The following is a 22517-nucleotide window of genomic DNA, read 5'->3' as shown; positions in this document are numbered from 1 at the left end:
ATCTAACCCTGAACCTAACCCTAACGGTAACCATAATCCTAAACAGAACCCTAAACCTAACCATAACCCTAAACCTAACCATAGTGCTAACCCTAACCATAACCCTAAGCTTAAACGTAACCCTAACTTAACACTAAACCTAACCTTAGGATGTGATGCTGAAAGTGAACTGTTTTAATGTAAAATAATTTCAGCTGAGAGTTCCTGAATGAATGAGGGGAGATCACAAACAGCAGCTCATAATGAGACACTGCTCACCAAGCAAATCAGCAATCCCAATTTATCCCACATCAAGGACATGACACAGGGTGTTCAATCCAAAGATGATTCATTCCTCTTACATCCAGAATATTAAACTCCAGCTCAGTTACAGGGTCATTAACATGAATAGAAATAAACCCCAATGGTCAGGATGAATATGGTTTGCTCCTGGATCTGAATAACAGCAGCAATAACAGCAGAATCCTTCTTCTCTAACTATAAATCTCTGCCCCACTCACACTCCTTCCTCCCTATTCATTGTTACCCTAATTGATGCTACTATCCTCCTCCTGCTTTTTCCCCAGTTCTCCTCCCCTGAAGGTGCTGACTCTGGGGATCAGTTTCACCTTCACCTATTGCCCTCCCCAATATGTTACCCAGGCGTCTAAATCTTTACTAAGATAAAAGCAAAAAACTGGGATGCTGGAAATCCAAAACAAAAATAAAAATACCTGGAAAAACTCAGCAGGTCTGGCAGCATCTGCGGAGAGGAACACAGTTAACGTTTCGAGTCCGTATGACTCTTAAATAGAACTAAGTAAAAATAGAAAAGAGGTAAATGTAAGCTGGTTGGCGGGGGGGTGGGTAGGGCTGGATAGAGGGCCTGTGATAGGTGGAGACATCTTTTGGTTATCTCCACCTATCACTGGCCCTCTATCCAGCTCTACCTTCTGCCCCACCCCCCCGAAAACCAGCTTATATTTCACCTCTTTTCTATTTTTACTTAGTTCTGTTGAAGAGTCATACGGACACGAAACATTAACTTTGTTCCTCTCCGCAGATGCTGCCAGACCTGCTGGGTTTTTCCAAGTATTTTTATTTTTGTCTAAATTTTATAAGCTGAAGTTAAAAAACTGTTTTGCTAAGTGGGCGTCACAATCACATCCAGTCACTACCCACATGTACTTTGTGTCAGGGCGGGGTCACTGCGCCCCCCATCCCCACTTTCCATCCCAATCCCAGGAGTTTAGCGTCTGGGCTCCGGATGAATAATGGCGGCCGAAACTCCCACAACCCCCCGCGCTGGGAAAGCCGCTCTATCGGCCGCGCGGGCGGGCTGTCCGGGACTGCGCATGTTCAAGGGAGTGGGCAAGATGCGCATGTGGGGAGTGGATTTTGCCCATTGGCCAACAGCTTAACTGTCATGAGGGTCAAAGGGTGTCCAGAGCCCACGAAGGCTTCCCGCTGCAGTATTGTCTTCATACTGGAGATTGACCAATGGACAGATTGGAGGACCGGAAGGACTTTGGTCCTCCTGCCAATCAGAGCGCGAGGTTTGTGTGGATGAAGATTGAGCTTCACACAGCCTGAAACTTCCTCCTGTGTCCAACATCAGTGAGTAAAACACTTTCTTTTCTCCCCCTTTCCATTTCTTTTCTCATTCTGGGGGCAAATTGTTGACTTGCAGGAACTGAAGGGAAAGGAAGTGAATCCAGGGAGGGTGCAGACTCTGGAAAGGTTGGCCCAGGTCTCTCTCTCTCTCTTAAAGACATTGACATCCTTTGCTCCCTCAGCTTGACACATTTATTTGTCTGGCTAAAAGGATGGTCTCTTTCCTCATGCTCATAATTAAAGGGGTGGTTTCCCCAGCAGATGGCTGACATTTAAAGGGATAGTGAATTAAAATAGGACAGAGATATGTCTAATATTGTTATATGGTACATATTAGATATATTATTTACGGTTCAAGAAAAGAGCCCATTTATTATTATTTCTACCTTTATAATATAGTACTGTGAAAATTTCCAGTCATTTCCAGCAGCAGCAGCTCACTACCACCTTCTCAAGGGCGTTTAGGGATGGGCAATAAGTGCTGGACTCGCCAGTGATGCTCACATTCCATGAATCAATAGAAGAGTCATTGCAGTACAGGAGGAGTCCATTCGGCAACTCGAGTCCATGCTGACTCTCTGCAGAGCAACCCAGTCAGTCCTAATCCCCTGCAAGTTTATTTAATTCAAGCGCCCATCCAATTCCATTTTCAAATGCTTGATCGTCTCTGCTTCCATCGCCCCCATAGGCAGCGAGTTCCAGGGAATGACCGCTCATCGCCTAATAAAAGGTCTTGCTCACATTCACCCTCTATCTCTAATTGGTGAAAACAAACTGTATATTAAACACATTTTAGTCCAATAAACAGATATATATGTAGCCGAGCAAGCAGCATGAAGATTTTCAGGTCTTTGTATCCAGGAGAGGAAATGGTGAACAAGGATCTGATAATCACCATGAATCAGCACCTTCAGGAGAATTGGGAGGGTGTATATTAGGTACAGCAGAGTGAGAATGGAAGGAGAGTGTGTGGGACAGAGATTTACGCTTGTATGAAACGAGAGAGGAAAGAATGTTCCATAGCAACTAGAATTGTCTGTTCTGAATTCCTACACTGTCCAGACAGTGATGACTTTTGCAAACTCCTTTTACAGGCTATTAGAAGGGGAGGATTTTCAGACAGAAATCTCAGACCAAACATCATGTCAAGATCTGACAAAGCCATTTGATTCATTGGGACCAGAATATCATCGGCATTTCAATCTAGCATTTGAAATCTTTGTCTGTTCTGCCTGCTTGAAAAGATTTTAAACATCAGTGTGACTGAAAAAACACCGAGACACAGAGACATGAGTGAGTGTGTTCCAGTGCACTGACTGTGGAAAGAGCTTTAATGAGTTACACAGACTGAAAAACTATTGCACCATTCACAATGGGGAAAGACTGTACATGTGTTCTGTGTGTGGTTGAGACTTCAACTAATTGTCCCACCTGGAGAGACACAAGGACACCCGCAGCATGGAGAAACTGTGGAAATGTGGGGACTGTGGGAAGGGATTCAAATGCCCATCTGAGCTGGAAACCCATAGACACAGTCACACCGGGGAGAGGCCGTTCACCTGCTCCGAGTGTGGGAAGGGTTTCACTCGGTCTTCCCATCTGCAGACACACAAGCGAGTTCACACCGGGGAGAGGCCGTTCATCTGCTCTGAGTGTGGGAAGGGATTCAGTGATTCATCCGGCCTGCAGAAGCACCAGCGAGTTCACACCGGGGAGAAGCCATTCACCTGCTCTGACTGTGGGAAAAGATTCACTCGATTTTCCCACCTTCTGACACACCAGCGAGTTCACACTGGGGAGAGGCCATTCACCTGCTCTATGTGTGGGAAGGGATTCAGTGATTCATCCAACTTATTGACGCACCAGCGATTCCACACTGGGGAGAGGCCATTCACCTGCACTGTGTGTGGGCAGCGATTCACTCAGTCATCCAGCCTGCGGAGACACCATGTGACTCACACCAATGAGAGACCCTTTAAATGCTCTGACTGTGGGAGCGGCTTCAAAAGTGCTGCAGTTCTGATGGCCCACCAACACATTCACACGGAGGAGAGACCGTTCAACTGCTCTCACTGTGCAAAGAGCTTTACAACATCATCCAGCCTGTGGAGACACCAGCGAGTTCACAGCGGGGAGAGGCCGTTCACCTGCTCTAAGTGTGGGAAGGGTTTCAGTAATTCATCCAACCTGCTGACACACCAGCGAGTTCACACCAGGGAGAGACCGTTCATATGCACCCAGTGTGGGAAGGGATTCAGTAATTCAGCCAACCTGCTGACACACCAGCAAGTTCACAGCGGGGAGAGACCGTTCACCTGCTCCGAATGTGGGAAGGAATTCATTCATTTATCCAGCCTGCGGAGATACCAGCGAGTTCACAAGTGATTCCAGGGGTTGGATTCTGCTGTTATTGCTCCTGTTAATCACATCCAGGACTGAACCATGTTCATTCTGACACTTGGTGAAGTGGGAGGGTCGAAGAGTTTCTTTCTGCTGGACTGGCCGGTCTCATGACTTTGCTTCCAGTGGCTGATGCTCTTTGAACCTGGGAGTGCACATTTCCACTGAAATGATCCACAAAAGCTGATGAAGTACATTTATTTTATCCTGGATAGTAAATAGTGTTTTTCCTACCACTACAGGTAGATCTAAAATAAATACATTTGTCTCTGTTCCATTGAGTCTACAGCACAGGGGCAGGCCAGTCGGCTCAATTGGTCTCTGTCAGTATTTATGCTCCACATGAGCCTCCACCCGCCCCTCTTCATCTCCGCCCATCAGCATATCCTTCTATTCCTTTCTCCCTCATGTATGTATCTAGCTTCCCCTTAAATGTATTCATGCTATTCACCTCAACCACTCGCTGTGGGAGCGAGTTCCACATTCTCACCACTCGCTGGGTAAAGAGGTTTCTCATGAATTCCCTATTGGATTATTGAACCCTTTCACCATCTTAAAGACTTCCATCAGGTCACCCTTCAGTCTTCTCTTTTCTAGAGAAAAGCAGCCCCAGCCTTTCCTGAGGGTTAAATGCTCTCATTTCTGGAATTATTCTTGTGAATCTTTGTTGCCCCTTCTCCAGTGCCTCTATTTCCTTTTTCTAAATGGAGATCACAGATGTTGACAGTACTCCCAGTGTAGTCTAACCATGGTTCAGAACAAGTTGAACATAACCTCCCTGCTTTTCAATTCTATCCCTCTAGAATGGAACCCTATATCTGGGCCCCATACTTTAGGAAAGATGTGAAGTTCTTAGATAGGGTGCAGAGGAGATTGATGAGAATGGCACCAGGGATGAGAGACTTCAGTTAGTTGGAGAGACTGAAGCAGCTGAAATTGTTCTTTTTAGATCACAGAGTCATTAGGGTAGAGAAGTCCATTCAGCCCATCGTGTCAAAACCATCACTGTCTCTGCTTCCACCCACCTCGCAAACAGCGAGTTCCAGGTCATTACCACTCACTGTGTAAAAACGTTCCTCCTAATTTCCCCCCAATATCTTTTCATTTTCATTCTTTCATGGGATGTGGGTGTCTCAGGCTAGGCCAGCATTTATTGCCCATCCCTAATTGCCCTTGAGAAGGTGGTGTTGAGCTGCCATCTTCAACCGCTGCAGTCCATGTGGTGTAGGTACACCCACAGTGCTGTTAGGGAGGGAGTTCCAGGATTTGACCCAGCGACAGTGAAGGAACGATGATGTAGATATATCTCCTGTACAAAACCTTAAATCTGTGTCCCCCCTCATCTTTGTACCATCAGCGAATGGGAACAGCTTTTCTTTGTCCACCTTATCTAAACCTGTCATAATCTTGTACACCTCTATCAAATCTCCCCTCAACCTCCTTTGCTCCAAGGAGAACAACTCCAGCTTCTCCAACCTAACCTTGTGGTTAAAATCCCTCATCCCTGGAACCATTCTGGTAAATCTCCTCTCCACCCTCTCAGGTACCCTCACATCCTTCCTAAAGTGTGGTGACCAGAACTGGACTCAATACTCTAGCTGTGGCCTAACCAGAGCTTTATAAAGGTTCAGCAAAACTTCCCTGCTTTTGTTCTCAATCCCTCTATTTCTGAAGCCCAAGATCCCATTTGCTTTGCTAATTCCTCTCTCACTCTGTCCTGCCACCTTCAATGATCTCTGCACACGAACCCCCAGGTCCCTCTGCCCCTGCTCACTCTTTAGAACTGTGCTATTAAGTCTATATTTCCTCTGCCTATCCCCTCTGCCAAATCACATCACCTCCCACTTCTCTGTATGAAATTCCATCTGCCACTTCAGAGAATGTTAAGGGGAGATTTAAGTGTTAAACTAAACACACAGAGGAGGCACTGCTTTCTTTAATATGTCACCCACAATTGAAGATGATCTCCTCCCTTTCAAGGCACACAAGGCTCATAGAGCACAGAAGGAGGCCATTCGGCCCATCGTGCTCCTGCAGGCTCTTTGAAAGAGCTGTCCAATTAATCCCATCGCCCTGCAATTTTCATTTCCTTTCAAGAATCTGTCCCATTCCCTTCTGAAAGATACAGTTGAATTTGCTTCCAGCGCGTTTTCAGGCAGTGAATTCCAAATCACAGCAACTCGCTGTGATTTTTAAAACAAAAAATACCTCATCTTGGATGTGGTGTGTTTGGATTTTCAAAAAGCGTTTGGAAAGGTGTCAAACAGGAGGTTTATACACAAAATGAGCTCTCAATCTCTGTGAATGATTTCAATGAGGGACTGAGTGTAATATATCCAAGTTTGCTGACAATTAAACAAGGACTTGCATTTCTATAGCGCCTTTCATGACCACAGGACGTCCCAAAGCGCTTTACAGCCAACGAAGTACTTTTGAGGTGTAGTCACTGTTGTAATGTAGGAAATGCGGCAGCCGATTTACACACAGCAAGATCCCACAAACAGCAATGTGATAATGACCAGATGATCTGTTTTTAGTGATGTTGATTGAGGGATGCATATTGACCAGGACACCGGGGATAACTCCCCTGCTGCTCTACTTCGAAATAGCGTCCATGGGATCTTTCATATCCACCTGAGAGGGCAGACAGGGCTGGCAGTTTAACATCTCATTCGAAAGAAGGTTGCACTGACAGTACAGCACTCCCTCAGTGCTGGCACTGGGAATGTGGGCTTTGATTTTTGTCCTCAAGTCCCGGGAGTGGGACTTGATCCCACAGCCTCATGATCCAGAGGTGAGAGTGTTACCCACTGAGCCACGGCTGACACGATAGACAATACAAAGTTAGAAACGGAAAGTTAGCCTTTGCCTCCAGTGTCTAAATCTAATAATAACAACCCCAGTATAAATAACAAGTGTTTGACTGACAAATGTTGAAGTGTTGGTTCAGAGCCACAAGCTTCGACTTCTCATTTGAGCCTCCAGCACCTTTTTGTCTCTCTATTGCTGGTGTCAATGACAGCCAGGCGATGGTGCTGAGGGCTGAATTTAGCTGAGAATAACGGGGCCTGCGCCCCAATTGGGAAACTGCCATGGGCGTCGCACTAATAGAGAGACAGGAAGGTGCTGGAGGACGGACTGGGGAAATGGCCTCCAACCAATCAGAGCACAGGAGGGGGTGAACGTGGCTGATGGTGACCCGACCCCCGGGATTCAGTGCCCCTGTGTCCAAAGCGGAGAGTCACAGGAGCAGGGTACAGAGGAGTTGAAGAGAAACCATTTGGGTCCAGAACATTGTGCACATTCTTTTACTCTGGTTGTCTTTGATCCTCAAGTCATTTTCAGTTTTTTTTTTAACCATGTTCAATTTCATTAATAAACTTTTATCAGTAAAATTATTTGATTTTCCTGGACTTTTCATGATTAGATTTCTGCACTTTTCGGAAAGTGGGTGAGAGGGGTTGGCAGGCTCTTTAACAGAAAGTGAGTCCCTCTCAGGTAATTGGCAAAGGAGCCAGAGGGAGAGATGAGATTTTATTTTTGACAAAGCGATGTTAGAAAATGGGGTTCAGGGAGTCAATTAACCCTTTATCCCCTTTTCCCAAACTCTGAAATGATTCACAGTGATAACCCTTATTGGTGGCAGTGGTTAGATTTTATTCAGTATAAATAAGACCTGACACATGCTCATGCCTGAGCAGTAGTATCAAAGTGCAGCAGCATTACCATTACACTCTGGGTAGAAGCACCATCTCCACGTAAATGCTCCCTGGTCTGCCCCAGATGCCATGGCACCAGTCAATGCAATATGTAAAACCTCTACAAATCTCTGTGCTCAGGGAATCCCTTCTGATACTTTTTTACATCACAAAGTCTATGAAGACTGATTTAACCCAATCATTGCCGAGCTAACATTTGAACGGACCAATTACAAAACCTGTCATTGAACCATCTGTACCTGCCCAAGCCACGTCAAACTCTCAAACAATTGGCTTCCCACGCTCCGTCCCCGGTACAGGGAGTCAGCATTCCCATGCCAAGCAGTGAAAACATGGTGGCCTTGACACCCAGGTGTCGTCTAGGATTCAAGGCACTCTTGTTTTCTCTGTCCTCTGGGAGCTGTTCATCTCCCTGTTCCCACATAGTGATTCATCTGTTCTCAGCTTTGCCAGATTTCTGCTGAAGTTTGGCCCCTTTTACACCTTTCGGGTCAATAAAACATTTGGTCAATGAAGACCCAAACCACAATTTCCCATCCTGTCACCTGTCAACCATCCTCACCCAGAGAGTAATCACAACAGGAATAAAAACAGGAGAAGTGTAACAATCAAATTAAAAATAATTATTTTATTTTTGTTTATTTATTTATATATTTTTATATTATTTTTATTATATATATATAAATGTTTATACTATTTATATATGACACAGCTAGTCATAGTTTTTAATTTTAATTTAATGAGTGTTCACTCATTAGCCAGAAAACATGAAGTAGGGGCCCCCAGGATTCTTACAGTCCACACCTTGAGGGGGAGGAGAACTCTCTCTCCGACCCCTCACTCAATTTCACTCAGTTATTTTCCACTTCTGTTCTGGCCCCATCTGGGGAAACATCTACTCGATCTTTTCTTCTCCAGAAGGAGCACTGTGAGTTCTAGGTTACTAGTACATAAAAACATATGCTTCAAGCAACAGATCAAGCATGGATATAAAAGATTCTCCAGCTCTCTCCTTACCCCTGTCCAACTTGTGGACAGTTCTCACTCAGTATTTATTTCTCCCAAGCCCTTAATTGACCCAATCCAAATCTTTATCTCTGTTAGTTCAATTTTAGTCACTTTTTGACCATGACCAGTGTGTTTAATTCTATACTGATTGTTTTAAAGTCAGTTTCTCTCTGGAATGTGTGTCAGTGCTTTGATGATGTCAAAATATTGTCTCATTCTCTTGGTCACATTAACCATTTCATGTCATGTTTGTCAAGTAGCTGGGTATGTTTAGGACCCAGTCTTCAGTCTACTTCACCATGAATTTACGTGTCCTATTGTCTTCACATGTAACAAATCACATTTGCACACTCACACCGGTATCCCAATGTCAGGCCACATATTCTGAACTTTGAGGTGTGCTGATCAAAAGATCAAAGTGAGTGTCTGTCTTCGCTTATCTCCCCCTGTTATGGTCCTGATATTTCAGGTGGTGGCCAGGCTGTCAAATGTGGTTTTCTTTCAAACAAAATTCATAGGTAAGGATGTAAATATCTCCCAGAGAAATCTATCAACTTATTCATCTCATCTACACCTCCCTGACTTTCACGAGAATGTAGGTGGATACCAGATTGATACATTCCACTGATCACCCGGGTGAGTTACTCCAATTCCTTTACTGTCCAATACAATATATTCATCATATCTTTAAAACAGAAATCAAACATTCCCAATTGATTTCCGGTATTAACATACTGTTTGTTTTTTATTTTAGATGTCAGGCTGGGGCTGTTTTCCTTGAATCCGGGAGGTTGAGGGGAGATTTGATGGAGGTGTACAAGGTTATGACAGGTTTACATAAGGTGGACAAAGAAAAGCTGTTCCCATTCGCTGATGGTATAAGGATGAGGGGGACACAGATTTAAGGTTTTGGGCAGGAGATGCAGGGGGGAATGTGAGGAAGAACATTTTCACACAGTGAGTGGTAATGACCTGGAACTCGCTGCCTATGAGGGGGGTGGAAGTAGAGACGATGAACAACTTCAAAAGCCAATTGGAACTTGAGGGAATTATGGGCTTGATGGGCTGAATGGCCTCCTTGTATGTCCTAATGACTCCATGATGCAAAAAGAGAAATTTCAGCTGCTCCAGTCTCTCCAACTAACTGAAGTTCCTCATCCCTGGTGCCATTCTCGTAAATCTCCTCTGCTCCCTCTCTAAGACTTCACATTTTTCCCAAAGCGTGGGGCCCAGATATAGGGTTCCATTCTCGAGGGATAGAATTGAAAAGCAGGGAGGTTATGTTCAACTTGTTCTGAACCATGGTTAGACTACACTGGGAGTACTGTCAACATCTGTGATCTCCATTTAGAAAAAGGAAATAGAGGCACTGGAGAAGGGGCAACAAAGATTCACAAGAATAATACCAGAACTGAGAGCATTTAACCCTCAGGAAAGGCTGGGGCTGCTTTTCTCTAGAAAAGAGAAGACTGAAGGGTGACCTGATGAAAGTCTTTAAGATGAGGAAGGGGTTCAATAATCCAACAGGGATTTTATGAGAAATCTCTTTACCCAGCGAGTGATGAGAATGTGGAACTCGCTCCCACAGCGAGTGGTTGAGGTGAATAGCATGAATACATTTAAGTGGAAGCTCGATACATACATGAGGGAGAAAGGATAGAAGGATATGCTGATGGGGGGAGATGAAGAGGGGTGAGTGGAGGCTCATGTGGAGTATCAATACTGACAGAGACAAGAACAAAGAAAAGTACAGCACAGGAACAGGCCCTTCGGCCCTCCAAGCCTGCGCCGATCATATTGGCCGTCAACTAAAACATTTTCCACTTCTGGGGTCCGTATCCCTCTATTCCCATCCTATTCATGTATTTGTCAAGCTGCCTCTTAAACACCACTATCGTATCTGCTTCCACCACCTCCTCTGGCAGCGAATTCCAGACACTCACTACCCTCTGCGTAAAAAACTTGCCCCGCACATCTCCTCTATAGTTTTCTCCTCTCACCTTAAATCTATGTCCCCTACTAATTGACTCTTCCACCCTGGGAAAAAGCTTCTGACTATCTACTCTGTCCATGCCACTCATAATTTTGTAAACTTCTATCAAGTCGCCCCTCAATCTCCGTCGCTCTAGTGAGAACAATTCGAGTTTCTCCAACCTCTCCTCATAGCTAATAACCTCCAGACCAGGCAGCATCCTGGTAAACCTCTTCTGCACCCTCTCCAATGCCTCCATATCCTTCTGGTAATGTGATGACCAGAATTGCACGCAATATTCCAAGTGTGGCCTAACCAAGGTTCTATACAGCTGCAGCATGACTTCCCAGCTTTTATACTCAATACCCCTGCCAATGAAGGCAAGCATGCCATATGCCTTCCTGACTACCTTATCCACCTGCGTTGCCACTTTCAGTGACCTGTGGACCTGTACACCCAGATCCCTCTGCCTGTCAATGCACTTAAGGGTTCTGCCATTTACTGTATAATTCCTGCCTGTATTAAACCTTCCAAAATGCATTACCTCACATTTGTCCGGATTAAACTCCATCTGCCCTTTCTCCGCCCAAGTCTCCAACCGATCTATATCTCGTTGTATCCTTTGACAATCCTCTTCACTATCTGCAACTCCTCCAACCTTAGTGTCATCTGCAAATTACTAATTAGCTCAGTTACATTTTCCTCCAAATCATTCATGTATACTACAAACAGCAAAGGTCCCAGCACTGATCCCTGCGGAACTCCACTAGTCACAGCTCTCCATTCAGAAAAGCACCCTTCCACTGCTACACTTTGTCTTCTATAACCAAGCCAATTCTGTATCCATCCTGCCAGCTCACCTCTGATCCCGTGCAACTTTACCTTCTGTACCAGTCTGCCATGAGGGAGCATAAATACTGACAGAGACCAATTGAGCCGACTGGCCTGGCCCTGTGCTGTAGACTCAACGGAACAGAGACAAATGTATTTATTTTAGATCTACCTGTAGTGGTAGGAAAAAGGCAATTTACCATCCAGGATAAAACAAATGTGTTTCATCATTGTTGCAGATCAATTCAATGGAAACGTGCACTCCCAGGCTCAAAGATCATCACTGGAAGCAAAGTTGTGAAATAGGACAGTCCAGCAGAAAGAAACCCTCCGACCCTCCCACTTCACCAAGTGTCAAAATGAACATGGTTCAGTCCTGGATGTGATTAACAGCAGCAACAACAGCAGAATCCAACCCCTGGAATCACTCATGAACTCGCTGGTGTCTCCGCAGGCTGGATAAATGAACAAATCCCTTCCCACACACAGAGCAGGTGAATGGCTCCTCCCCAGTGTGAATTCTCTGGTGTTTCTGCAGGCTGAATAACTGAGTGAATCCTTTCCCACACTCAGAGCAGGTGAACGGCCTCTCCCCAGTGTGAATTCGCTGGTGTGTCTGCAGGCTGGATAACTAACTGAATTTGTTCCCACACACACAACAGGTGAACGGCCTCTCCCCAGTGTGAATTCGCTGGTGTGTCAGTAGGTTGGGTGACTGAGTGAATCCCTTTCCACACTCAGAACAGGTGAATGGTCTCTCCCCGGTGTGAACCCGCTGGTGTGTCAGCAGGTGGGATGACCCAGTGAGTCCCTTCCCACATTCGGAGCAGGTGAAAGGCCTATCCCCGGTGTGAATGCGATGATGAATTTCCAGTTCAGACGGGAATCGGTATCGCTTCCCACAGTCTCCACATTTCCATGGTTTCTCCATCATGTGGTTGTCCTTGTGAATCTCAAGGTTTGACAATCAGTTGAAGCCTCGAACACACATGCACTTAAGTGCATTGTACAGTCTCTCTGCACTGTGATGTTTTTTCAGGCTGTTTAACTGATTAAAGCTCTTTCCACAGTCAGTGCACTGGAAGACTCTCACTTAGGTGTATGTGTGTCTCGGTGCTTTTCCAGTCACAAAAACATTTAAAATTTTTTGAAGCAGACAGAACAGACAAACATTTCTCCTTCCAGATTCAAAACTTGAGAGTATTCGCATTCCGATGAATCAAGCGACTCTATCAGATCTTGACATGATGTTTGTTTTGAGATTTTTGTCTGAAAATCCTCCCCTTTTGATATCCTGTAAAAAAGAGTTTGTAAAAATCAGTCCATTATAACTTTTTAGAACTGAGAATTCTAGTTCATGTGGAACATTCTTTCTTCTGTCATTCCCCAAAAGGTGTGAATCTTTGTCCCACACACTGTCCCTCCATTCTCACTCTGTACCTAATATACAACCTCCCAATTCTCCTGATTCATGCTGATTGACGGATCCATGCTCACTGCTTCCTCTCCAGGGCACAGAGACCTGAAAATCTTCAATATGTGTCTATTTTAAAGCATGAAAAATGTGTCATATACTGCACTGTATCACTTGCTTAAGATACAAGGGGAATGTGAAGAACTTTATTTACCTCCTAGTAGGACAAGGGCAGCAGATGAATAGGAACACCACCACCACTACTTGCAAGTTCCTCTCCAAGCCACTCACCATCCTGACTAGGAAATATATCAGCCATTCCTTCACTGCTGCTAGGTCAAAATCCTGGAAATCCTTCCTTAACAGTATGTTGCGTGTACCTGCACCACATGGACTGCTGCGGTTCAATAAGGCCACTCAACACCACCTTCTCAAGGGTAATTAGGGATGTGCATTTAAAATGTTGGCCTAACCAGTGACACCCAGACCCGGTGAAAGAACATAATGAAAATGTAGACAGCGCGCAGTCACGACCTGGAACTTGCTGCCTAAGGGGTGGTGGAAGCAGAGAAGATCAATAAGTTAAAAGTGAAATTGGATGGGCACTTGAAGGAAACTTCTGGGAGAGAGAATGGAGATATTGAGGGTGAAGGAGACTGACTGGATTGCTCTCCAGAGAGTTGGCACAGACTCGAGTTGCTGAATGGAGTCGTTCTGTGCCATAATGACTCCATGACTGGAAATATATAATGTAGCTACAGTACTTTATTACAAGACTAGAAAAGAAATGGAAAGGGGGAGAAAAGAAAGTGTTTTACTCACAGATGTTGGACACAAGAGGAAGTTTTAGTCTGTCTGTGCGAAGCTTAATCTTCATACACACAAAGCCCGCGCTCTGATTGGCTGGAGGACCAGAGTCCTTCCGGTCCTCCAACTTTTCCCATTGGTCAGACCCTCATCCTGAAGGGAAGGGGCGGGCTCCCCCGCACATGCGCAGCCTCCCCTCTCCCGAGTGGCTTCTCGCTCTGGCCGGAGCCGGTTGCCTGGAAACCTTGGGCTCGAGGAGGAGGAGGAGGGGGAAACAATGGGTGGGGGAGGGGGGAAACAATGGGTGGGGGAGGGGGGAAACAATGGGTGGGGGAGGGGGGAAACAATGGGTGGGGGAGGGGGGAAACAATGAGTGGGGGAGGGGGGAAACAATGGGTGGGGGAGGGGGGAAACAATGGGTGGGGGAGGGGGGGAAACAATGGGTGGGGGAGGGTGGAAACAATGGGTGGGGGAGGGGGAAACAATGGGAGGGGGAGGGGGGAAACAATGGGAGGGGGAGGGGGGAAACAATGGGTGGGGGAGGGGGAAAATAATGGGTGGGGGGGGGGACAATGGGAGGGGGAACAATGGGTGGGGGAGGGGGAACAATGGGTGGTGGGGGGGAGGGGGAACAATGGGGGGGGGGGGGGGGGGGATGGGGGGGGGGCGGGGCTCCCGTGACCGCGCACCTGGCCTCCAGACTGGAACCCTGGTTCTGTTGAAGAGTCATTCGGACTCGAAATGTTAACTGTTCCTCTCCGCAGATGCTGCCAGACCTGCTGAGTTTTGTTTTTTGTTTTTGTTTTGGATCTCGAAGACGTCATCGCGGAGCAGAGTGATTCCTATTGGTTGATTCAGGCAGGGTTCCATTGTGGACATCACAATGCGGACGTTGGACGATGAGCTTCAGACTAAAACTTCCTCCTCTGGGCAACATCTGTGAGTAAAACACTTTCTTTTCTCCCCCTTTCCATTTCTTTTCTCATTCTGGGGGGAAATTGTTGACTTGCAGGAACTGAAGGGAAAGGAAGTGAATCCAGGGAGGGTGCAGACTCTGGAAAGGTTGGCCCAGGTCTCTCTCTCTCTTAAAGACATTGACATCCTTTGCTCCCTCAGCTTGACACATTTATTTGTCTGGCTAAAAGGATGGGCTTTTTCCTAATGTTCACAATTAAAGGGGTGGTTTCCCCAGGAGATGGCTGACATTTAAGGGGACAATTTCCGGGTGATTTACTGTCCTGTATTTTAAGGGATTGCTCCTTAATTTGCCTTTTGTCCTGTATTTCTAGGACAGCCTGTGGGAAACTGATCCCAAGAGTCTCCAGGGTGAGTTTGAGTGATTCGAGTGGGACGGTAAGTGAGTGAGTTGGCCAGCAGAGAGATGATGATGTTGTGACTGAACAAGATAAGTTGTAAGTTTTAGTTGATTTTAAACTCCACCACTCCCACTATTATTGTCTGAAGACCCCTTCTCCCCACCCCCTCTCATATTGAAACACAGACACCCGCCCTCAACCCTCTCTCATGGTCACCAGCATCCCACCACCACCCTCCCCCAGCCCCATGGTTGAACTGTCCCTTATTTTATTTCATAAGATTTCTGACCCCTGGACAGTACAGTAATAGAGAACATAGATGCATCTAATGTTGTGATAGGGGACATTTTAGCATGTTATTTATGGTTCTGTAATTAAGTTCATTTATTCTTATTTCTAGTTTTGCTGAAAAAAGAGACATGTCAAAGCTTTTCATCCTGCACTCATCAGGACACTTCACAAGAATATCTCTACCAATCAGAGTCTACTAGCCAACCAATCGGCACTCTCTTCACAAACAATATAAATTGTTGTTTTCCCCTTTTATTTATCTTTTTGCAAAGTGTCCTGATGAGTGCAAAACAAAAATCTTCAACATGTCTCTTTTTTCAGCAATACTCAAGCTCTGTATGACCAAATGACTATTTCCAGTTCTGTAATATAGTACCGTAACTATGTTATATATTTCTCGTCATATATTCATTACGACACAGAAGGAGTCAATTCAGCAACTCAAGTCCCTGCTGACTCTGTAGAGCAATCCAGTCAGTCCCATTCCCCCTCTATATCCCCATTCCTGTGCAAGTTTATTTCCTTCAAGTGTCTTTCCAATTTCATTTTGAAATCATTGATCATCTCTGCTTCCACCACCCTCGTACACAGTGAGTTCCAGGTCATCACAACTCACTGTTGAAATACAGTTCTTGCTCACAGCCCATGTGTCTCCAATCATGTAATAGTGTACCATACATTTTAAGTACAGTATGATTGGGTGTATACCAGGTAGATTAGACTTAGAATGGAGAGAGTGTAGCAGAGTGAGGATACAGGGACTGTGTGTGGGATGGAGATTTACAGCTTTTGGGGAACGAGGGAGGGTACAGTGTGCTATAAGCTGGACGATGTTGGTAGGATTCTAAATGTATACTTTGTGTCATTGTTCACAAGTGAGAGGGGCGATGTGGGTTTGGAAATCAGGCAGAAGAACTGTGATATAATTAAAGAAATTAGCATTGAAAGGGAGGAGGTTCTAAGTGGTCTGACAGGATTAAAAGTAGATAAATCTCCAGGCCCAGATGAAATGCATCCCAGGCTGTTGAGTGAGGCAAGGGAGGAGATAGCAGGGGCACTGGCAATAATTTTCAATACCTCTCTGGCCACAGGAGAGGTGCCAGAGGACTGGAGGACAGCCAATGGGGTACCGTTATTCGAGAAGGGAGGAAGGGATAAACCAGGGAACTACAGGCCAGTCAGTCTAACCTCAGTGATGGGGAAACTATTGGAAGCAATTCTGAGGGACAGAATTAATCCACACTTGGAGAGGCAGGGATTAATCAAGGACAGTCAGCATGGTTTTGTTCAGGGGAAGTCATGTCTGACCAATTTGATTGAATTTTTCGAAGAGGTGACCAGGTTTGTAGATGAGGGCAATGCATTTGACATAGTCTACTTGGACTTCAGCAAGGCTTTTGATAAGGTACCGCATGGGGGACTGATAATGAAGGTAAAAGCCCATGGGATCCAAGGCGATTTGGCAAATTGGATCCAGAATTGGTTGAGTGTCAGGAAGCAGAGGGTGATGGTTGAGGGGTGTTTTTGTGACTGGATACCTGTGTCCAGTGGGGTTCTACAGGGATTGGTGCTGGGTCCCTTGCTGTTTGTGGTATATATAAACGATTTAGGCTTGAATGTAGGAGGGCTGATCAGTAAGTTCGTGGATGACACGAAAATTGTTGGGGTGGTAAATAGTGAGGAGGATAGCCTTAAATTACAGGAGGATATAGACGGGCTGGTCAGATGGGCTGATCAGTGGCAAATGGAATTTAATCCAGATAAGTGTGAGGTGATGCACTTGTGCAGGACAAACAAGGCACGGGAATACACGATGAATGGTAGGACCCTGGGAAGTACCGAGGATCGGAGGGACCTTGGTGTGCATGTCCACCGGTCCCTTAAGGTAGCGGGACAGGTAGCTAAGGTGGGTATGAAGGCATATGGGATACTTGCCTTTATTAGCTGAGGCAGAGAATATAAGAGCAGGGAGGTTATGCTGGAACTGTATAAAACGCTGGTTAGGCCACAGCTAGAGTATTGAATGCAGTTCTGGAATCTGCATTGTAGGAAGGATGCGATTGCACGAGAGAGAGTGCAGAAGAGATTTACCAGGATGTTGCCTGGGCTGGAGAGTTTTAGTTGTGAGGAGAGATTGGATAAACTGGGGTTATTTTCCCTGGAGCAGAGGCGATTGAGGGGGGACATGATTGAGGTGTATAAAATTATGAGGGGCATAGATAGGGTAGACAGGAGGGAACTTTTCCCCTTGATGGAGGGATCAATAACTAGGGGGCATAGATTTAAGGTAAGGGGCAGGTGGTTTAGAGGGGATGTGAGGAAGAATTTTTTCACCCAGAGGGTGGTGAATCTGGAACTCTATGCCTGAAAGTATGGTAGAGGCAGAAACCCTCATAACACTTAAGAAGTATTTGGAGTGCACTTGCAATGCCATGGCATACAAAGCTACGGGCCGAGTGCTGGAGAAAGGGATTAGAATAGTTAGGTACTTGTTTGACCGGCGCAGACGCGATGGGCTGAAGGACCTTTTTCTGTGCTGTAGACCTCTATGACTCTATGAGAAATTAGAATTGCCTGCTTGGAATTTCTATCCTGTACTGACAGTGATGATTTTTGTAAACTCCCTTTACAGGATATTAGAAGGGGAAGATTTGCAGAGAGAAATCTCAAACCAAACGTCACATCAAGATCTGCCAAACTCATTTGATTAAATGGGACCTGAATATCATTGGTTCTTTGAACCAAGCAGGGGAAATGTTTGTCTGTTCTGTCTGCTTCAAAAGGTTTTAAGCCTCAGTGTGACTGGAAAAACACCGAGATACACACACCCAAGTGAGAGTGTTCCAGTGCACTGACTGTAGAAAGAGCTTTAACCAGTTACACAGCCTGAAAAAACATCACCATTCACAGCGAGGAGAGACTTATACATGTTCTGTGTGAGGACAAGGCTTCAACTGATCGTCAGACCTGGAGAGACACAAGGGCACGAGCACCATGGATAAACCATGGGAATGTGGGGACTGTGGGAAGGGATTCTGTTCCCCATCGAAGCTGGAAATTCATCGACGCAGTCACACCGGGGAGAGGCCGTTCATCTGTTCTGACTGTGGGAAGGGATTCAAAGCCCCATCTCAGCTGGAAACTCATCGGCGCAGTCACACTGGGGAGAGGCTGTTCATCTGTTCTGACTGTGGGAAGGGTTTCACTCAGTTATCCCACCTGTAGAGGCACCAGTGAGTTCATACCGGGAAGTGGCCATTCACCTGCACTGAGTGTGGCAACAGATTCAGACAGTTATCCAGCCTGCAGTCACACCAGCGATTTCACACTGGGGAGAAGATGCCATTCGTCTGCTCTGTGTGTGCGAAGCGATTCGCCCACTCATCCAGCCTGCTGACACATCAGCGAATTCACACTGGGGAGAGGCCATTCACCTGCTCTGAATGTGGGAAGGGATTCGGTAATTCATCTGACCTGCAGACACACAAGGGAGTTCACGGTGGGGAGAGACCGTTCACCTGTTTCCAGTGTGGGAAGGGTTTCAGTGATTCATTCAACCTGCTGCGACACCAGAGAATTCACACTGGGGAGAGGTCGTTCACCTGCTCTGAATGTGGGAAGAGATTCAGTAATTCATTCGACCTGCAAAAACACAAGCGAGTTCACACAGGGGAGAGGCCATTCCACTGCTCTGACTGTGGGAAGGGATTCAGCCATTCATCCAACCTGGAGAAGCACATGCGAGTTCACACAGGGGAGAGGCCATTCACCTGCTCTGAGTGTGGGAAGGGATTCAGTCAGTTATCCAACCTGCTGACACACCAGTGAGCTCACAGCGGGGAGATGCCGTTCATCTGCTCTGTGCGTGGGAAAGGAAACAGTGATTCATCAGACCTGCATAAACACAAGGGAGTTCACACTTGCGAGATGCCGTTCACCTGCTCTGAGTGTGGGAAGGGATTCAGTGATTCATCCAACCTGCTGCGGCACCAGCGAGTTCACACCAGGGAGAGACCGTTCACTTGCTGTGTGTGTGGAAAGGGATTCACTCAGTCATCCAACCTGCAGAAACACAGGCAAGTTCACACCAGGGAGAGACTGTTCACCTGCTCTGAGTGTGGGAAGGGATCCAGTCATTCATCCAGCCTGCAAAAACACCAGCGAGTTCACACTGGGTAGAGGCCATCCACCTGCTTTCTGTGTGGGAGGTGATTCACTCGTTCATCCCACACCAGCGAATTCACAAGTGATTATAGGGGTTGGATTCTGCTGTTATTGCTGCTGTTAATCACATCTGGGACTGAACCATCTTCATTCTGACAGTTGGTGAAGTGGGAGGGTCGGAGGGTTTCTTTCTGCTGGACTGGCCGGTCTCACAACTTTGCTTCTAGTGGGCTGATGCTCTTTGAGCCTGGGAGTGCACATTTCCACTGAAATGATCCACAAAAGCTGATGAAGGACATTTATTTTGTTCTGGATAGTAAATAGTGTTTTTCCTACCACGACAGGTTGATCTGAAATAAATACAGGAAGTTTAGGAAAATTCAGCAGGCCTGGCAACATCCGTGAAGAGGGAGAAGCAGCTAACTTTTCGAGTCCAATATGACTCTTCTTCAGAACTAAGGAGAGGGGGAAATGTGATGGGGTTAATACTTCGGAGAAAGGTGGGAGGGTCAAATAGAACAAAAGGGAAAGTCAGGGATTGGTTAGAGGGCGGGCAAGATTAAATGACAAAAATATCATGGGACAAAAGGCAAAGAGAGAGGTAATGGTTGTGGTAAGGAAACTAAGCATTGGTCCAGAGTAAGTGTTAATGGCAGAATAAAGGACAGCTCTGTCTGAAAGCAAAAATAGGAAAACAAGATGCAGACTGGCACTTGGTAAAAAAGAATCAAAACAGAGAACAGAGTTGACAGCCTGAAGTTGTTGAACTCAGTGTTGAGTCCAGAAGGCTGTAAAGTGCCTCATCGGAGGATGAGGTGCTGTTCGTCCAGCTTGTGTTGGGCCTCTCGGGAACATTGCAGCAGGCCGAGGACAGAAATGTGAGCATGACAGCAAGGTGGTGAATTATAATGGCAGCAACTGGAAGGTCAGGGTCATGCTTGTGGACTGAGCGGAGGTGTTCCACAAAGAGGGCAGCAAACAGGGGACAGATGAATTAAAGATAAACCATTTGGGTCCAGAACATTGTGCACATCCTTTTACACTGGTTGTCTTTGATCTTCAAGTAATTTTCTGTATTTTTAAACCATGTTCTGTTTCATTAATAAACTTTTATTGGTAAAATATTTGATTTTGCTGGAGTTTTCATAATTAGATTTCTGCACTTTAGGAAAGTGGGTGAGAGGGATTGGCAGGCTCTTTAACAGAAAGTGAGTCTCTCTAAGGTCATTAACAAAGAAGCCAGAAGGGGAGATGAGATTTTATTTTTTGATGCAGCAAGTTGTTCTGATTGGCCTGAAAGCAGATTCAACAGTATCTTTCCAAAGGGTAAATACTTGAAAGGCAACAATTTGCAGGGCTGTGGGGATAGAGCAGAGCGCTTGGATGAATCAGAGAGTCCTTTCAAAGAGATGGCAGGGGCACGATGGGCCGAATGGACTCCTTCTGCAGCCTGGGAATCTGAGCCTCCTGCAGGTTAAAAGGGACAGATTACATTTCTGCCTCTTCCCTGTATCTGTATTTAAAGAGACGGTTTTCTGTTCAGCTCTGAGTGACCGATATAACAATGTCTCCACTTCTCTGTATATTTAAACGTGGAACAAAGACTTTCATGGCCAATTATAGTCAACAGCCTTCCTGTAGCTCTCTCTGGACACAGCAAGAAAGTGTTTGACTGCTTAACAATAGCGGAGTCCCCTGAAAATAATTCAAACACCACAACAAAAACAACCTACATTTATATAGCACCTTTAAACATCCCAGGGAGATTCACAGGTTTGATTACAAAACAGAAGTTGACACCGAGCCACATAAAGAGATATTAGCTCAGATGACCAGTAGCTTGGTCAGAGAGGTAGGTTTTAAGGAATGTCTTAAAGGAGCAAAAAAGATCGAGGGGCAGAGAGGTTTAGGGAGGGACTTCCAGAGCGTGGGGCCCAGGCAGCTGAAGACACGGCCCCCAGTGGTTGTGCAATTGAAACAGGGGATACTGAAGAGGCAAGAATTAGACGAGCACAGATATCTTGGATGGTTGCAGGGATGGAGAAGATTACAGAGATGGGGAGAGTGTGTGTGACCACATGGTGATTTGAAAAAAAGGAGGCTGTGGAGGGATTTGAAAAGAATGGGCCTGAATTTAGCTCAGTCGACATCCCATTCACTTTTCCAGAGGTAAATTGGGCCCAAGGAGCAGAATTTTAAAATTGAGGCACTGCTTGAATAGGAGCCAATGTTGGTCAGTGAGCACAGGGGGTGATAGGTGAACGGGACTGAGTGTGATTTGGGAGACAAGCAGCAGAGTTTCTCTATTGAAGAAAACTGGTCCAGTTCTGTACATTTTCCATCACACTGCCTGTGTCTTGTTTCTGTATTTGATGGGCTCAGATTTCGCGTGAAGGGATCAGAACTGTATCAAAAGCTCAGACAGAGATAGACGAATAACCCAGAAAGAAATATCGGAGGCAAAAGATAACAGAGGGAGCAGTTGGCAAAACCTGTAAATAACAGAAAAGGAGGACGGGGGCAAATTGAGTCACCTTCAAATCTGGTTTAGAAAATCCTCTCAGACGCCATCTCAGGAGCTCACTGACCTGAGGAGCCACCCTGGAAAAGAGACATTTTACCAGGCTTAAACTTCCCTGCGGTGAAAAAGGTGTTCTGTGTTTGAAATCCCATCGTCGTGTTTTCTATCGAACCCCTGGACACTGTCAGAGGCTCTCAGCACCAGAATTGTGGGGCTTTGTAGAGACCTCACACTGTGAACTCTTCAGGTGCACCTTTGTGGGCAAAGTGGGTGTGTTGAAGCTGTGGAGCGGGTGAGATGAGCTGTTATTATCTGTCTCTCCTGCTCATTAGTCTTCTCAGGATGTTTCTGACCATCTGGACTTTTCCCATGTACAAACGCCTCTTTAATATCTTCTCTCACCTTTCAACCCCTCAGCGCGTCCGATATTTATTCCAAAAGGGATTTATTCTCATGCCGCACTCCCCAGGTTTTCCTGCCA

At 45.9% G+C, this 22517-nt stretch overlaps 4 protein-coding genes and 1 pseudogene across 8 annotated transcripts in view; 2 read left to right on the top strand and 3 right to left on the bottom strand.

The window, feature by feature from the left end:
* Positions 1-22517, bottom strand: part of LOC144697248 (uncharacterized) — a 420900-nt gene that overhangs the window by 235287 nt on the left and 163096 nt on the right. The window lies entirely within an intron of this gene.
* Positions 1-22517, bottom strand: part of LOC144697079 (uncharacterized) — a 280076-nt gene that overhangs the window by 144349 nt on the left and 113210 nt on the right. The gene's annotated exons all lie outside the window — the stretch shown is intronic.
* Positions 1-22517, bottom strand: part of LOC144696908 (uncharacterized) — a 75566-nt gene that overhangs the window by 42938 nt on the left and 10111 nt on the right. The window contains 1 exon segment of the mRNA XM_078568624.1: positions 12027-12448. Within this exon segment, the coding sequence (XP_078424750.1) occupies positions 12027-12448 (422 nt within the window).
* LOC144697407 (uncharacterized) overlaps positions 1-22517 on the top strand; it is a 456361-nt pseudogene that overhangs the window by 426730 nt on the left and 7114 nt on the right. The window contains exons 2-3 of the transcript XR_013580361.1: positions 2688-3882; positions 19261-19526. The product of XR_013580361.1 is annotated as an uncharacterized LOC144697407 (transcript). The remainder of the gene's footprint in view (positions 1-2687; positions 3883-19260; positions 19527-22517) is intronic.
* On the top strand, positions 1547-19276 carry LOC144697279 (uncharacterized). Its single transcript, XM_078569227.1, has 3 exons — positions 1547-1600; positions 15034-15156; positions 17984-19276. Exon 3 carries the CDS (start codon positions 18691-18693, stop codon positions 19177-19179), a length of 489 nt encoding a protein of 162 aa, XP_078425353.1. The 5' UTR covers positions 1547-1600; positions 15034-15156; positions 17984-18690; the 3' UTR covers positions 19180-19276.

The sequence above is a fragment of the Cetorhinus maximus genome, chromosome 23, assembly GCF_964194155.1.
Source record: "Cetorhinus maximus chromosome 23, sCetMax3.hap1.1, whole genome shotgun sequence".
Taxonomy (NCBI): Eukaryota; Metazoa; Chordata; class Chondrichthyes; order Lamniformes; family Cetorhinidae; genus Cetorhinus; species Cetorhinus maximus.
This window is presented reverse-complemented; position numbering and strand designations above follow the sequence as displayed.

Excerpts from the sequence above, each read along its gene's own strand:
- LOC144697279 (XM_078569227.1), top strand. The coding sequence starts at position 18,691 with ATGCCATTCGTCTGCTCTGTGTGTGCGAAGCGATTCGCCCACTCATCC.